General features: G+C 40.9%; 1 protein-coding gene across 15 annotated transcripts in view; it reads right to left on the minus strand.

The window, feature by feature from the left end:
• The window catches only part of EVI5 (ecotropic viral integration site 5), a 128,689-nt gene that overhangs the window by 26,094 nt on the left and 83,730 nt on the right, over positions 1–18,865 (minus strand). For 14 of the 15 annotated variants that reach the window (XM_065555553.1, XM_065555550.1, XM_065555545.1 and 11 more), the window contains one exon: positions 4,231–4,326. The exons of the other annotated variant lie outside the window; for it this stretch is intronic. In XM_065555553.1, the coding sequence (XP_065411625.1) occupies positions 4,231–4,326 (96 nt within the window). The remainder of the gene's footprint in view (positions 1–4,230; positions 4,327–18,865) is intronic. 15 annotated transcript variants of the gene reach the window in all.

Below are 18,865 nucleotides of genomic sequence, written 5' to 3' on the forward strand. Positions count from 1 at the left end.
AGACATTCTTCTTTCGTACAACGACTAGCTGTTTGTTTTGAGTGGTTGAAGTGCTCCACGTGACTCTCCATTGAGCCTCAGCATCAAAGTTGGGTGTAAGGATCTTGATAAGGTTCCATAGGGGATTGCGGGATTTTAATCTAGTCTTTGACAGGTTCGGCAGGTCATGGTGCAGTGGGATCATCGTATTTGCATTGACATGATTAAGAAAGCAAGATGTCTGAGCAGCTCTTCTAATTTGTGGAGGCTGGATGTGGAACAGGACTGGGACCCAGTCAATTGGAGTAGATTTGAGTGTCCCCGACACTATGAATATAGTATTATTGAGTTGAGTGTCAATGAGTTTAGTGTGGCTGCTAGGAGATCATACTGGTGCACAATATTCAGCTGCAGAATATACCAAGGCAATTGTTGCGGTTTGTAAGTTCCGTGGACTGGAGCCCCATTATGTTCTGGCCAATATTCTGATAAGTGCAACATGAGACCTGACCTTATCGCAAGTGTTCTCGTGTTGTTGAAAGGTCAAACTCTGGTCCAGTGTAATGCCAAGATACTTTGTATCAGCTTTGTGGCTGACGTGCACACCCTTTCAGAATCCAGAATGTTTGACACCAGGGATACGGATACATTTATCCTGAATCACTCTGGGAGGAAGCAGAGTTGATCTTAGAGGTTTTTTTTAAGCTCTATTAGACGCCTTATTTTATTAAAAGGGGACCCTAAGGAAGACCAAGGCAAATCCCAGGAGCCTCTGCAGTGGCAGGGGGAAGCAGCAGCTGGCTGGTCACTAGAACTGTGGCAATGGACTCTCTCCAAGTATAATCCCCACAGTAATTATAAGGAACAGTTTAGTGACTAATGTAACTACCCAAACATCTCATCTCATTTAGGAACACGAGTCTATGGGTGGACTAGCCCACCCTAGAAGGCAGCCCCCAGTGGGCCAGCTATTACCAGTGTTGAATGCCATGTCGCTGGAGGCGAATGACTAAGAGGATGGGGTAGGAGAGTTCAACAGCTTGTGATATTCAAAGGGTTAGGGTGGATCCCCTTTAACCAGCATCAGTCATACACCCACAGGCCCTTTTTCCATGTCCATCCCTCCATAAAGCAGAGCTGCTGAGAGAAGGTGTTTCCTGTGGCACAGAACTAAAACTGGAACTGATTTAGTTCCAGGGCTTATACAGGAGGGAGAAGTTAGGCTGCAGAAGTAGCTGAAGTGCTGGTGCCAATGTGGTAACACAAGTCAGTCCCCTGACAAAAGGATTCTACTGAGTGCAAGGGGGGAAAAAAATGGTGGTAAAATGACAAAACTTGGTAGGTCCCAACACCCCGATTCAGCAAGGTACTTAAGCACCTGTATAATCACATAAGCAGTCCAAAGGGGGGTGGGGAGTAGTGTAGGCCTCTAAAGTTAATTCTCACATAAGACGTTCAATTTTTAGTACAAATGGGCTATCCTGGGGCAAAGATAAATCTTAGATACATAAACTTCAGTTTAAAAATAAGATTTGTTCCATAATCTGATGGTCTGAAATGCAGCAATTCAGTATGATTATTTCTGCTTAAAATGAAGTTTTTACCTAGATTTTCTGAAGCAAACACTTCCATATAGATACCTGTATTAGCTTAGCTTCTCCCCCTACTCCCCCCCACAGTAACAAATACTTGTATCCATGCCCATATTCCACCCCGTGTCCAGTCTAACTGTATTGAGCCAGAGCGTCAGTTGATATAAATTGGCAGAGATTCATTGACTTAAGTGACTCTATATCACTTTACACCAGCTGAGGATCTGGCCCTTAATCTCAGTTTTTCTATAAAATAAAACAGCATTTGCATTCATGTGGAGCTGGCTGAAAATGTTAATTGAAATGATTTTCCAATGAGAAACACCCTTTTTGCAAAACCAAAATTTTCTGGAGAGAAATTTTCAGTTTTGCAAAAAACCAACCAACCAAATAAATAAAAATGTGTTCCATCAGGACAAAACATTTGTAAAAAAAGTGACTTTCATGGGAAGGGACTTCTGTTTTCCAGTCAGCTCTAAGTTTGTGCGCTTAATTTAAAGTCATGTAGCGAGAATACATTAAAAAGCAGTAACTTTACATAGTTCCTATGAATTCTCCTTAATCCCAATGAATGTGTTTTACATCTGAGCCAGCTGAATAGCTGTGGTCAGCATGTCATGTACAACATTGCCCTATCTTCAGGAAGATGAATTTGCAGGTTTATTCTTAACGTTTCTATAAACTTTTAGAGAAGTAGATCCAAAGATCAGTTAGCTAGAGGAGAAAGTTTGTAGCCATGGTTGGGCCATACAGAAGGAGGACCTTTCTTTTCAGAACAAAATTTTATCAGGATTGGTCTATAGTTTTATAGGTACCTGCTAAAATATATTAATCCTAAAGAGGAAAGATTAAACACTGAGGACCTGAACCAGCATATTTTTGCTTTATCATTTTGTCAAGATACTCTTGCATTAAGATTTTTTTCTGCAAAAACATACATGCAAGGGAAAAAAATTACAGATTAATTCAAAAAAATATTCTAAGAGTTGATACTAATGAACAAATTAACTAAATTAATTTCCAATCACCCACTAATAGAGATGTACATGATTTATTAGTCTGCATCAGAGGACTGTAAGTGTGCACTAGCATGTTGCACAATAATCGGCTCACGTGGAACCTGTGGGTGCGCACTAAAAGTTCCTTAGTGTGCATTAACATAGTTTCATCTAATGTAGTTTACTACACTCAGGAATAGCTTTGTCAAAAATTTTGTTTAGCCATTCAGCTTTTGCAAGATATCGGACAAAGAAAAGTTAACTTCAAACATTTTTCCAAAAACAGCTGTGCTGAAATTCATTGACTTCTTTTGACCCTTTCCCATTTTCCCTGAACTCTGTTCAGTCTCAGTTACAAGTTTCACTAGTCAGGCACTGTTCCTTAGTTACTCCTAACATTTTTGCAAAATATACATGTTCCAAGGATTCTGGAAGTAATTCACCTTCCCTTAAAGAAGGTTGAGGGCATAAGCAGGTTGACTGTATCCATTTAAACATAATATTCTTTAATGCAAGATGGCAGGGTATTGATTTTAACTTTATTTTTAAGTGAGTTTAGTGCATGCTAAAGGTGCTGGATTGATGGCCCTAGAGACTGAAGTCCTTTATCTACAGTACAGACAGCAGTGCAAGATTCTCCACTGTATTATAATCCTCAAGGGATGGGTCCTAAAAAGGTTGAGCCTTTTAAGGTTTTATTTACTAGAGTAGTTTGTATGTGTTATGAAAACACTAACTGCATCATGGTAAGTAAGTGATGTGATTATTAAATGGAAAGAACACTAGAACAGGAAAGGCAAATAACTGAACTGGTTGCATTGCTCTACAACTAAGATTTCAACCGACTGTATTAAACCTGTTTATTTGGAAAGTGTACATTAGCAGTATAAAAAAAGCAAAAGTGACTATCTAAACACTGTTCATGGTGCAAAAGAGCCACAGGCATATCTCCATAATGTTTTGAGACAAACAAATGACCTATACCAATCAGAGTACTGGTTATATAAGCCTTGTGTGTTTAAAATCCTCCAGAATCTTTATAGTTAACAGAAAATTACTAAAATCTTTATATCAAGGAAGTCTGTCAGGAATTTCATCGGTTCAAAGTTGTGGCAATTTTTAAACAAAGAAATCTGTTAACTGACATTAAGCAAGCATCCTTTTTTTTTAGCAATCTCAGTAATACTTCCACGTAAAGACCTTTCCTCTCAACGGTAAATACCACAAAGTACAGTTTAGTTTAATTTATTTCACCTTAAAAAGCATAGCAAATGAGCATTAAAATAACTAATTCTTAACAAGAGCTTCTAATGCAGTGTAACATTTCAACACATGATCAACCATTGCTTATTGTACACCTTTCCTAAAAGCTCCTGAGAATTAGGAAAAACGCAGGTAACATTTTTGGGTCATTTTAACAAAAATAAAAAGATGTGACAAAATGTTGATTCCTTATGTTTAGCCAAAACTCACTAAATAAACTGGAATGTTATTTTTTACAGTGTTAGGTGAAAAAATTATTACTGGGGGGGGGAGGGGGGGAATATCAAACCTTTAAAGTGCAATAGTTCTTCATAATCAGCGAGAACTGCTATGATGTTACAAGATACTAGAACAAAAGATATAAATGAGCAAGATGACAGCTTTTTTTCATCACTTACCTCATCATTCAGCTCTGCTATCTGATCTTTCAGTTCTCTAATATATTGGTTAGAGTCAGAGTTATTAAGCTGCCCTTGAATTTTTCCTTCTTCTTTCTGTTTTTTATAAAGAAAAGAAAAAGAAAGAAAGCTTGTTCAAAATCTTCATGTTTAAAATACATTCAGTCTTATTTCACGAGACTGACTGAATCAGGTGTTTAAGTAGGGTGACCAGATGTCCCGATTTTATAAGGACAGTCCCGATTTTGGGGTCTTCTTATATAGGCTCCTATTACTCCCCACCCCCGTCCCGATTTTTTTGCTGTCTGGTCACCCTAGGTTTAAGACAGAGCTTTTCACTTCTAGATCACGGATTTAAATCTCACCTAGACTAGCAGTAACTGAAAAATGTCACCATCTGAAGATGGTACAATGGCCTTTGTGAAATGAGTTAGTTGTCACAGTTTCTAGTGATTAGCAACTCCCCTGCCCCCGCTGCCATTATCTATTCTCTGCAGAGAATAATAAGGGTCTGAAGGCTTAAATGACACACTGAATTAGTCCCCTCAGTACAGGGTTGAGGCACACAGGCAGAGCTCTGCAGAGAAGTCTGAAGAGTTAAAGGTTAGTGCATAGAGGCCAGCATATAACCAAAAGAAGTCAATGAACAAAAGGTTCATGTAAGTGTGATCTCTCTCTTCAATGCAACTTTTTAAAAGTAAGGAATATCAAGTTTGGGACACTTGTTAGATGTTTCTTAAATGCCCATACAACAGGTTTCCACTGATACTGAAAAGTACTGTATTATCATAAGGGACTTCCTTCTGCCTTCAACTGACAAGGAAATGTAACCTGGCATTTCCTTGCTTTTTTGGATGTGTCTGGAGGATATCAATCACCCTTGTCATACCTTAATTACTTTTAAATGCAGTTTTTGATTATGGAATTTCATTGTTGAAGTGTAGGAGGGCTTCAGCGAGTGTGAAGGGGACAGGGATGCCCCCAGCCCCTATGGCATAAGAGTATGGATATGTTTGAAGTGGAGAAGTCAAGGAACCAAGTGTGTATGGGAGAGGGTTGGTAGGTCTCTACACCCCCCAACTCCCTTTTGATGGTGCCTGCATTCTGGGGTGGGAGGAATCTGTCAATTGCCACATTTACTCCATAGCCAGCTACAGCTCCTAAAAACAAAGGAGTATGTTGACTATTCAGAGGCCTGAAAGCTCGCAGCACTAGAGCTCGTAGCTTCTCTCCAGAAGTGTTCCTCCCTCACTGCTTTCCAACGGAGCCAAAGTTTATGTCAGACCCATCTCCTCTCTGTTTGATACTCATAGCACAGGAGGAAGGCCTCCTCCCTGTGGACAGCCTGTGCTTTCAGTCCCATTAGAACAACGGGAAACAGTGGCCACTTTCACTAAGGGGTTAGTGTTCCTCATACCATCTTTATTGAAGGTATAAGCATTTTCAACCCTATTGTACAATGGGAAATGGCAGCCATTTTAAATATAGAAAAATTGAATAATGGAAGAGATTAGTAACAATGAGGAAGAAGTCAATGTTGCTGAAAGACAACATGTCTTCATGTTTACATTTGAAGGTAGGAGGCAGTTTTAATGTTATAGAAGTTTGAAGGATAAGCCAATCATTTTTTAGCAAAAAGGAAATGTTATCCTTTACTCACACCTCATGGGATATAAACAGGGTGGAGCAAATTAAATCTTTTTTTAAGTTATTGAATTAAATTAGGCTGAGACTGTCAAAATAATTTGAAATTTGCTATTGCAACATTAGTTCATTATAAAGGTATAATCTAAACTATAAATTCTTTTTATTAAAACACTACTGGTAGCATCTTATTTGATTTTTACTAACCTACTACAGGGAAAAAACATTGAAAATTACAGCCCTGATTCTGAAAATTTAAAGAATCCATCTTACTTACATTAATAGTCATGTGTTTGAAGTTAAGCATGTACACAAAAACGTTCACAGCATATAGCACTAGAACTATTAAAAAGTTTTTAGTGGCATGAAATCACTTCAAAGCAAAATTGCTCCTAACTATTTAGTTGATTGTTTTTATACACAGGCCAAATTTTTAAAAAAATAGGAGCCTAGTTTTAGGCTCATAACTCAATATATAGTCACCAAAAACTGGGATTTTCAAAAGGACCTAAGAGATTCTGGAGCATAAGTCCCACTGACTTCAAACCTGGATTGAGGAGTATAGCCTAGCTGAAAAATGCAGCTTTCTTGACTGTGGAAACTATCAGTATGTTATGTCGGTTCCAAATATAGTGGTGGCCGTTTGCTTATTTGAATTTGTGTTCTCACAATGAGGATGTTAACAGGGCCTTGGATTTCTCTCTCTCTTTTTTGCGCACAGACGAGCATTTTAAGTGTGAAGTTTCTTGGTAGAATTTTACGGTTTGCATCAGAGGTGGGCAAACTCCGACCCATGGGCCAGAGCCATTTTAAGCCAGCCTGCGAGCCGCACCACGTGGCTCGGCCCTTCTCCGGCTGGGGCACAGTGTCGGGGCCGCATTACATGGGTTGGCCCCGCTCCGGCGCTCCAGCCAGGGTGCAGGGTCAGGGTCGCACCACACGGCTCCCGGAAGCCGCAGCACAGCCCTGCTCTGGCTCCTACGCACTCCAATGGGAGCTGCAGGGGCGGTGCCTGTGGATGGGGCAGCGTGCAAAGCCGCCTGGCTGCGCCTCCACATAGGCGCCAGAGAAAGGACATTCCACTACTTCCGGGAACCGCTTGAGGCAAGCGCCCTCTGAGCCTGCACCCCTTGAGCCTCTCCCCACGCCCCAACCCTCTACCCCAGCCCCGATTCATCTTCCTGCTCTCCAAACCCCTTGATCCGAGCCTGAAGCACCATCCTGCATCCCAAACACCTGATCCCCAGCCCCTGCCCCCCCCCCCCCCCCCAGAGCCCACACCCCAATCCCAATTTTGTGAGCATTCATAGCCCGCCATACAATTTCTATTCCCCCATGTGACTCTCGGGCCAAAACATTTGCCCACCCCCGGTTTACACAGCCATTTTTCACTAACGATTACGAACTTAAGGCTAGGCCTATACTACACTTTTGTTGGTAAAACTTTTGTCGCTCAGGGCTGTGAAAAAAACACACCCCTGACCGGCAAATTTTACTGATGAAAAGCGCTGGTGTGGATATGGCTTTGCTGGTAGCAAATGATCTCCTGCTAACACAGCCCCTCGTTGGGGGTGGTTTTATTTTGTCAGCAGGAGAGCTCTCTCTCCTGCTGACAAAGAGTGGCTACACTGTGTGGCAAGGTTTTAGCGGCACAGGTGTGCCACTGTAAGCTGTGCCATGTAGACGCAGCCTAAGAGTATAAAGCATCCATTTTAGCATCTTAAGACTATAAAATGGGAAAAAAGTAAAGAACTAACATGTAAATAAAGAATCTGATTTAAAAAACAATGTAAATACAGTAATTAATTTTAAAAATCCAATTGGAGTTTAAAAAAATTACCTACACTGGCTACAAATTTGGTGACGATGGTAAATTCTTCACACCAGACAAGAATGGTTGCCTCTGTTCTTTAAGTGGAAAAAACTGAATCCAGCATTAGAGGTCTGGTAGCACTTCTAAATCAAAACCTAACAGTTGGGGGAGGAGGGAAGTGTTGCTTTTTTGAAGAATTGCCAACATGAGAAGCATTCATAGAGAGCTCCTTTTAAGACATATGAAATATTAAAAACCACAATATACATAAATACCAGGCTATTAAGATGAAGGCTAGTGTCCTGAGCTCACATTCACGTATTTTCTTCCAAACCTCTTCATAGCACGAGTTAAGAAAGGAGTCTTAAGATGCACTGAATTTTAGCTTCCATCACTTTGTCTATAATACTGATAATTATATAACACCTATAAAGTATCCACTACAGAATATATTACTAGACTAATGGCTAATCCATATACAGTGATGGGCGATCACTCGTTACTGAGTATGATCATCTTCCATGGGAGTTATGGGCCCCAAGGTGGCAAATAAGGCCAATCCTTGACCCACAAGTTCTATTACAATGAGGGCAGCTGTTTTCAGGCTCATCAGGAGGCTGTTGACCATGACTGGAAACCAGTCTCTCCTTCCTCCTGTGCCTCTAGTCCTCTTCGGCTTGTCGGCAAGCAAGTTCAAAATGCAGGGGACCATTACGTAGGACTTCACTCCATTTTAAGCTATCCTGGGCAAGTGTCTCCCAAGTATCAATGTCAATATTACATTTTTTTTACGGTTGTTCTTCAGCAAGTCCTTAACACTTCCATTGTCCACCCACATTATGGTATCCTTCTTTCAGCTGAGAGAACAGAACCCGTTTCGGGAGGCGATAGTCTGGCATTTGGACAATGTGACCAGTCCAGCGGAATTGCTGACTGATGATCATTGCCTTGATACTGGTGGTCTTTGCCTCTTCCAAAACACTAATATTGGTGCGCCTGTCTTCCCATTTGATCTTCAGAATCTTACAAAGGCAGCATTGATGGTGCCTCTCAAAGACTTTCAAGTGTTGTCTGTAGGTTGTCCAAGTTTTGGACCCATACAACAGTTTTGGGAGAATAACAGCTTGATAAACAAGCAGCTTGGTGTCTGTACGAATGTTGTGATCTTCAACGACCCCGTAAACAAGAAAAAGCTACACTGGCACAGCTCAGGCAATGTTGAATTTCTGCATCAATATCTGCCTTGGATGAAAGATTACTTCCAAGGTACAGGAAATGACCGACATTCTCCAGTGCCACTCCATTGATTTTGATAGATAGGGCACACAATACCTCATTTGGAGAGGGCTGATAATATCAAGAAGACTAAAGCGCTCTAAGAGTGAAACCAAGACATGCGTAAGCATCAGCAAACACATTCAAGCTTGTTTGAAGATCTGAGTGGGCAAAGATTGCGCTGTCATCAGCATACTGAAGTTCCACAATAGACGTTGTGAAAATCTTACTCTTGGCTTTCAGCTGCTAAGCCTGAACAGCTTTCCGTCCATTCAGTAAGTGATTTCAACGCCAGCTGTAAGCTTCCCAGCAATTAGGTAAAGAATGACAAAAAGTCCTGTGGCACCTTATAGACTAACACGTATTGGAGCATAAGCTTTCGTGGGTGAATACCCACTTCGTCAGACGCATGTGGTGGAAATTTCCAGAGGCAGGTATAAATATGCAGGCAAGAATCAGTCTAGAGAGAACGAGGTTAGTTCAATCAGGGAGGATGAGGCCCTCTTCTAGCAGTTGAGGAGTGAACACCAAGGGAGGAAAAACTGCTTTTGTAGTTGGCTAGCCATTCACAGTCTTTGTTTAATCCTAAACTGATGGTGTCAAATTTGCAAATGAACTGAAGTTCAGCAGTCTCTTTGGAGTCCATACCGAAAATCCACCGACCACTATGCCTACCTTCATGCCTCCAGCTTCCATCCCAGACACACCACACAATCCATCGTTTACAGCCAAGCGCTGAGGTATAACCACATTTGCTCCAACCCCTCAGACAGAGACCAACACCTACAAGATCTTCACCAGGCATTCTCAAAACTACAATACCCACACGAGGAAATAAGGAAACAAATCAACAGAGCCAGATGTGTACCCAGAAGCCTCCTGCTGCAAGACAAGCCCAAGAAAGAAACCAACAGAACTCCACTGGCCATCAACTACAGTCCTCAGCTAAAACCTCTCCAACGCATCATCAGTAATCTACAACCCAGCCTGGACAACAATCGCTCACTTTCACAGGCCTTGGGAGGCAGGCCAGTCCTCGCCCACAGACAACCCGCCAACCTTAAGCATATTCTCACCAGCAACCACACACCGCACCATAGTAACTAACTCAGGAACCAATCCATGCAACAAACCTCGATGCCAACTCTGCCCACATATTTACACCAGCAACACCATCACAGGACCGAACCAGATCAGCCAGAACATCACTAGTTCATTCACCTGCACATCCACCAATGTAATTATACACCATCATGTGCCAGCAATGCCCCTCTGCTATGTATATCGGCCAAACTGGACAATCCCTACGTAAAAGTATAAATTGACACAAGTCAGATATTAGGAACGGCAATATACAAAAACCTGTAGGAGAACACTTCAATCTCCCTGGACACACAATAGCAGATTCAGAGGTAGCCATCCTGCAGCAAAAAAACTTCAGGACCAGACTCCAAAGAGAAACTGCTGAACTTCAGTTCATTTGCAAATACAGTATTTATCTATCCACCCAATACAGTATTTATCTACCCACAGAATAAGCAGCCATGGAGCCAGAAAATGAGATGAAGGCAGCTCTTCTAGTCCTTCCTGCATCAATGCAGGGCTGTTTGGGGTTTAATGCTTTCGCCAGTCTAGTTTTAGAGGCAACCCAAAGGGCAAAAACCCCCAACACTCCCAAATAAAACTGTCTGTCCCTTTTAAGGCAGCTTTAAAGTGTTCCTGCTATTTCTAATATAGATAAGCAGAAGTTTCAAAATTTTACTTTCCTCCTTTGTTGGAGGACTGATGCCCCAAAGTGGAAGGAGTAAATAAATAGGTTGAAAGGTGGGAAAGCCCAATATCACTCACTCCCACTATAGATCAGGAACAGAACCCATTAGAATCAGGCCAGTGCATTTCTAGAGTAATTCCTTGTAATAGAGGGAATACAGAAAAACAAATTCAACAGAAACGATAACCTAGTGTATAATTAAACCATGTTGACATTATATGGAAACAAAGTGAGGGCTCTGTTTGAAAAACGGCTTTGTGAACATGATACCTCATTCAACAAGTCTGCTTACTTCAGTCACTAAGGTGAGTTTTTGCTACTTTTCACTCCTGTGAACATTGCAGAGCAAACTCAGCTATGACAGAATGAGCGGATTCCATTCCTTTGTGGACAAATAGAACTATTTACTGAATTCCAATCAGTTACACCTGTACACAGCTCTCACTAAGGGCACAATTTTGCCTGCAGAATTTTCATTATTGGTGATGCAAGGAAAGGAAAGATGCCAATTTATCTTTCAGATTTCATGGTGTCTGTAGAACTGGCAACTAGAAAAATATTCATACACTGAATACATTTGATGTGGAAGTAGTTGACTTTGTGGGGTTCCCTGTGCGCCATTTTCAAGTGTCACTTTTCAGAGAAAAATGATGCAACTTCCCCTTGCAACACAAAGCACCAGAAGTTTGATGTTGTTGCTCTTAGTGGCTGTAATAAGTAACAGATTAAGTCTAGATTCAGTAGTTTATGAGTTGCAAGGATGTAGGGAGGGAGAAACAAAGCTGGTCCTAGGACAAAGTACTAGAGCCTTCCTTCATGACTGCTGATGTTCTCTCTAAATAGTGATGGAGAGTTTATTTTCATTCGAGTTCTTAGTCACGTAATGTACCACTAAGCTAATGTCCCTGAAAATAGATAGCCATGTATTTAAACATTTTGAAAATAATTTACCAATATTAGGGTTGACAGTTTACCTCACCAATGTAACTATTTAAAGCTACTACTTCAAAAGTACCACCAACTTGTTGGAAAACATTTTAGGCATTACGTAAGAAATTACAGTCATGATCAGTCTAAACTAAAATTCTTACCAAAATTATCTCGCCTTAAAAAGACAGTAATAATCTAGTCTAACCAATGAATCAGCGGCATAAGTTTATGAAGTATAAAATTGTGTTTAAGTAAAGATCTGATTTATAGTTTGGTGTGATTATAAAAGCCTCTTACTCAAATTATTTTCTCAAACTGATGAGATCTCACTAATATGCATTTTGTGCAGAAAATAAATTTAAAGTTTTTAACTTCATAAAATGGATAAATTGCTTTTCACTATTCAGAGATATTTTAAGATTTTTTTTCCCCCCTTATGTTGAGCTCAACTATTTTCTAGCCATTTCCATATGGTAGCTTCTGATAAGCAGGATGGGGTGGGGAATGCAACTAATATTTCTGAGGGACCTGATTTCAGACTAGTGGTTAACAGGCTTCCTATTTTAAGGCAGCACAGCTAGTGTCAAACTAAAGGAAAGCTCAACAGAAGACAAAGGTTCTACGTATATCTGTGTTTAGGATGAGATGGAGCTTTTGCACCTTAAGATTTTTTTTAAAGTATGATTTGAGCATACACTGATTTTTTAAAACCAATAAAATGTGTCCTATTTAAATCTTAGAAGATTTTATGAGAGAAAACGAGTCATTTACACAGATGCCCGTAACTGACCAAGGATTGTGCAACTGTCCTTACAACTTTACAATAGCATGGTAAATTGTTCTGTATACATCCTAAAGATTCAAGGACCACAACAAGGACAAGCCAGTACAGATAGACCATGACTACATTGAACTGCTTAAAGATTCACAACAAGCTACATTTATCAAAGATTTTTTCCTTCCTCCCCATTCCCTCATAAAAAAGTCAAAACTATCTGAATTATCTTCTGTTCTGATGATACTCTGATATGTATGCTCAGCTGCTATCTTGATGGGGGGGGGGGAAACTTATCTTACCAAGTTCCTACTGCCATTGCAGAAACCAATGTAAGGCCTAATTTTTTCCACTAAGTTGTCCTTTAGCATCAGCAAGGCTCCAAGGAAGATCTTCCATAGTGGTTCAATTGTTTCCACAACCGTGCAGTTTCAGTTGGGGCCTTTAACTCAACATAAGGTTGTGCTTTATAATCTATAGTTTTGTGACACTCCACCACAGTGTCTTCACATTTGACATTTCCCCCTTCCTCCCCTCCCCCGCCCCATCTCTTATGAAATTATACTGTACATATATTTGTATCTTGAGAAAACACCTAACCATAGCAAGGCTAAAACCCATCAGGCGTTGTGTCCAGAAAACTTAGGCTACTGCTTACACATCATAATTCTAGATAGTCATCTAGGCTGTGACAGTGATCTAGATGCCACTGAGAAAATGAGATTGGTGAAGATACTCCCGTGTGCCCCAGAGGTGGTCAAACACCCTGAATCTCCAAACATTCGTTGACCTACAGATGGAAGTTGCACAAAGGCTTTACCTTGGGGTCTTTACTGCAATGCTCTAGAGAAAAATAAAATTGTTTGTTTATCAGCTTTGGCTTCGTAAAGAGACCTTATTTTGGGGAATTAATTCCAATCTTTAATACTGACCTTTCCATTTAGTTCCTAGTCATGAACTATGCTGAAAATGTATTGTTTGAGAAGAAGTGGTAGCTGTAATAGGGACCTGAATTAATGCTGAACTGAAATAGAGAGATAGGGAACTGAGGAGGTTGAAAAGGACACGGAAATGGGACAGGAACTGAAAAGAAAAGTGGAGCTATAACAAGTACTGAATGGAATTGAAACTAAGTTATGGACTCCTGATAGTAACACTTCATGAATTTTCTATGTAGGCTATTCTCCCCCACAATCCACAATTTAAGTCTATTACAAGGATTTGATGCCTTAGTGCATTTACCGGTGTATCCTTCTCAAATTAGTAATTAGAGACAGATCTGGATTAAGCACTAGGCTCAAATTGGCCTTTGCCTAGGGGCCAGGTTTGGGGTTTTTTTGCGGAGGGGATTGGGGGTCGGGGAGAACTAGATAATGTGATGTTACCTTCAGGCTGAAGAAACAGACTGCCGTCATGAGGCTGCATGCTCCTGACGAAGGAGGTTGCTTTAGAGAAAGTAGCAAATTCAAGGCTGCTGCTACCCGTATCCACTACAAGCAGGGAAGAAGAAAAGCATGCCCAGCCCTGCAGCCCTACTGACCCCATACCAACTAGTCCAGGCACCCCCACCAGGGATAATCTACCCCATAAGAGGTAAGTACCTGAAGATGGGATCCTGGCAGCCACCACAGCTTCAGGATGGTGTGCCCATCTACTTCAGGACTGGAGAACTAGGCTGCTACCACAGCAATTTACAGGAAGAAGAGGACTCTGACTGGAGAAAATGGCTGCTGCACCCTCTGACTCTCACTATTGGGGGTGGGGGTGAGGAGAACCTCACCTAACAGTTTGCACTGCCTTCTACTGCTTTTGCTTCTCTAGTGAGCCAAGTTCTCCCTGATCTGCTGCTGCCACCAATCTTCATCCCACTCCTGTCGTATGATCAGCTGGTTTTATAACTCTTAAGAGAGCTGATTAGTTTCCAGGTGTTTGACACTTTGGAGACTGGATAGTGCCTAAAATCCAATAGGGTATATTGTGCTAGGAAAAGGGAAGGTTTCTAGCCTGTGGGAGAAAGGAAGGGGTCAGACTCTTGTCTCGATTGGATGCAGCCTGTTCCCTTTCCCCCAACCGAACCCTCTCAGCCTGAGAACCTGTTGTGGTTATGGTAGTTCAACTACTGAAGTTGGAAGAGAACTAGAACACTGAGGGAAACAAGGAGAGCAGAAGGCTATTGGCTCATAGTGAGAAGGACAAGAGCTCAGTAACATTTTGTTCTCAGCCTTTAGTTTAGAGTATGTATACAGTTCCTGAATATTCTAATGGTTAAACACTGTACACATTTGAAAAAAATCAAACAGTTCCCAAGTAAGATTTTCAAATGACAGTTTAAACTGGTGTGTCTGACCTTCTGATTTCAGAGGAGGCCCTATCAAGACCAAAGAAATAAGGAACACTTTTGTTGGTTTAGGATATGAAAAAAACAGAACACAGTAAAATGTTCTTTTGCTGAAGTTACACTTGTTAGTATGTTTCATTTGGCAAGTCTTCTATAGCCAAAACAGTTAATTTATGCTCTCTTAAATGGTATGAGCCTAAGAACGGTCATAGTGGGTCAGACCAACGGCCCATCTAGCCCACTGTCCTCTGACAGTGGCCAATGCCAGATGCTTCAAAGGGAATGAACAGAATAGGGCAATCAAATGATTCATCCTGGTTGCCCATCCCAGCTTCTAACAGTCAGAGGTTCAGGGACAACGAGCACACAGTTGCATCCCTGACCATCCTAGCTAACAGCCATTGATGACCTATCCTCCATGAACTTACCCGATTCTCTTTTGAGTCTAGTTATGCTTTTGGTCTTCACAACACCCGTTGGCAAGGAGTTCCACAGGTTGACTGTGTGTTGTGTGAAGTACTTTATCTTTTAAACCTGCTGCCTATTAATTTCATTGGGTGACCCCTAGTTCGTGTGTTATGTGAGGGGGAAAATAACACTTCCTTATTCACCTTCACACCATTCATGATTTTATAGACCTTTACCATATCCCCTCTCAGACATCTTTTCCAAACTGACCAGTCCCAGTCTTTTTAATCCCTCTCATATGGAAGCTGTTTTATACCCCTGATCATTTTTGTTGCCCTTCTCTACTTTTTCCAATTTTAATACCTTTTGAGAGGGGGAACCAGAACTGCACATAATATTCAAGCTGTGGCCGTACTGTGAATTTATAGTAGCATTATATTTTCTGTCTTATCTTTCCTAAAGGTTCCCAATATTGTTAACTTTTTTGATGGCTGCTGCACATTGAGCAGATATATTCAGAGAACTATCCCCAATGACTCCAAGATCTCTTTCTTGAGTAGTGACAACTAATTTAGACCCATCATTCTGTATGTATAGTTGGAATTATGTTTTCTAATGTGCATCACTTTGCATTTATCAACAATGAAGTGTGCCCAAAAGCCTAGACAGTAGATATTCTTTTTTTAAACTAGATTTATAAAAAAAGTGGTGGGGGGGGGTGGCTCCCTAACCACCAGCAAGCTCCCTTTATATTCAGTGACTCTCTAGCTGTGGGTTTTGTTGTAATATTTTGATCAAGAATTTAAATGATTTTTAAAGTTACATATTTAATAGCCCTTATAGCTGCAAAGAATAACTCAAATGTGAAAAGGGGTAAACGTCATCTCTGGGTGTCTGCAGAGAGCTAAAAGCTGTTAATTGTCACCATCATCCATGGTGTTAACTCTGAAACCTACTTAAGGCCATTTAGCGTTGATTTTGAAAAGGAAAATAAGGAAGTTAATTGAATTTCAATAGGAGTTGGGCATCTTACTTCCTTAGGCTCCTTTAAGAATCCCAGTCTTCGCTCTCAACTTTGTTAGCTACCTCACTGCTTAGCTTAGCAGAAATATCCAAGCTCGTGTGCTTATCTCACTTTCTCAAACTGTCTGCTACCCAGCTACCAGAAGCTCTAAGTTTCCCAACATACTAAAATGCATCATGATTTGTCAATACTACTGAAAAATAGTTTAAACTGTGCCCCAGAGCAGAGCTTGATGGCAAAACACAAGCGTACTATACTTACCAGTCATACTAATTTTCCAATTTAATTCAATAAAAAACTTTTTAAATATACCTGAAACTACCACAGTTCCAACTCCATACCTTCTAGCAATAGTAGTCCTCTGGGCTCTTTGTTGCCCTCCTTTTTAAAGTCCTCATCCTGAAATTCCTGTACCTTGGCCACAAAGATTGTGACCATAGAACTTTTGATGAGGCTTCCTTCAGAAGCCACCACCACCTATGAAGCAACAAAAAGGGAGCATGCTGCATCCACCATCTTGCCTGGGGCTAAACATAACACTAGCTCAGAACTCTCAGTTCAGCTTCCCATGGTTCTGTGCTGAAATAAAGCCACAGTATTAAGTGCTAAGTGTCTTTTTTAATAAAAGTTTTGTTTTGTTTTTGTTTTTTAACTAGAGTTGCTAGTTATATCTGACAAACACTATCTTTTCTTCACTACAGAGCTGTTTCAGAATTTAACTTGTGCATTCTAAATGGAATCTTAATGTTTGAAAGGTAGAGATCACACCATTAAAGGAAATAACAGAAGCAATTAGTAATCTCTCTTTTCATATAGGTCTCAAAAAATCTAAGGTTATACATAGGATGTGGGTTTTTCTTTGGGAGTACTATTACAGAAAATCTGTGGTGTTAGTAGAGGTCATGACACAAAGCAGAGTATCTGGTCTCTAGGCAAGAAATGAGTGTTATTTTAAACACTATACATTTATAGGACAACTGAAGACCAATCTACAAAAGACAAGAGGCAATCTAGAGCAAACAATTTTGGCAAGCAATGTGTATGTTATCAGGACAGAGAAAGGGTTTAAAAAAATATTAAGTCTAAACATTTTTAGGATTTCGGTGGGGTGTTTGTTTTTTAGGAACCTCAGAATGTATGCTCAAATATCAAATTAAACCTATGTTGTAACACAAGGATAGCTGAACAACAATGAATGAACCCCCCCCCAGGAGTGTTGCCTCTGCATGTTCACACTTGTGGGATGCAACCTCCACACTTTCTGGTGCTGCTGACTTGGGAGAATTCTAGAAAAGCAATGCCCCTTGGTGTTGCAACAAGCATTCTCTTGTGGCACTGACTGTCAGAAGCCAATGTTACAAGAGAACCAAGAAGCCTCAGCCACCACAATTCCTTCTGCTAAACAGAGTGCCATTAGCTGGTGTCTAAGCTAGGTATTTTTTCCTCCGCTAGGGGAGCTGAACCAATGTTGGAAGTCCCTGCGTGGATGAGTCTCTGGCTCCAGAGGACATCTGATGCGGGTTGGCCAGATTCGCTTGGAGCAGATAACAGAGTCAGTGCTTAGGACAGTGTAAATAGCCAGCAGTTCAACCTACACTCCTACCTGAGAGTGTATCTGCACCACTGCCACCCTATAGATAGTGGAGGCATGAGAACTGGAGTCCCATGGATCTAAAAGGAGGCTGCTGGCACAGTGTTCTCTTGGTCCTCACTTTTGGAATTCTTTTCCCAGCTCTCCCCCCTCCCAACCCCCAATTTGAAATGAACACAGTTTAACCTAAACCAGGTTTCTTTGTATATTGAGACCCACACAGATGGGCTCCTTAAAAGCCGGATTTTGCATCAGCACAGAAAGTTTGGCACTGAAAGGCTCACTTCCCAGCACTAGTGATGAAGCCTCTGTGCCCACCCAAGACTTAGATTGTTTCTCATAGCTGAAATGTCAGATTTCATCACTGATTTGCCTGGCTTTCCCTGACCTTTCCCCAAAGGCAAGTGACCAATCTTATGTGGGATCCTGAGACCATGTTTATAAGGCCTTTATGGTGGGGAAGGCACATAGCCCCACTACCTATTAGTGAAGGTTCAAGGTGTGGAGAGACTGAGAAAGGTAGATGTGAAATGTGCAAAAGACGACGTTTAAGATAAAAATGCTTTACATAGCTATCTCTGAGATGATCAGAACACTACAGTTCCTCAGATCACTGTATGAGAATTATTGAATCAATAGCCGCCAAAAGGAAAGGCTCTCTTGCCTTCTAAAATGTTTTTACTGATTTAGAACCGTCTACATAGCAGTAATCTGCCTGACCCTGACTTTCAGTCACCTTGGGAGGCTTTTTAAACTCTTGCTGTGTGGTGAAGAGACACTTTGCATTAGAAAATGTAAATGAAGTTTATTCAGAAGGGTAAATGTGGTGACTAGTGGCCTTTCAGTGACTTCAGGATGACTCATTCTAGACTTTCAAAAAACACATCATAAACATGCACCGCTAATGATAAGAGTAAAAAAGTTTCCTGTAATTTGAAAAAGATGGAAACAATTTCTTTACTTAAGTCAGTACTTGGAAAAGTTGTTAAACAGAGGTCACAGAAAGGCTTTATTCTAGAAAAACAGTGTTACAAGTTTAGACTGCGGAGGCGAGCTAGCACAATCA

This window comes from Chrysemys picta, chromosome 8, assembly GCF_011386835.1.
Source record: "Chrysemys picta bellii isolate R12L10 chromosome 8, ASM1138683v2, whole genome shotgun sequence".
Classification (NCBI taxonomy): Eukaryota; Metazoa; Chordata; order Testudines; family Emydidae; genus Chrysemys; species Chrysemys picta.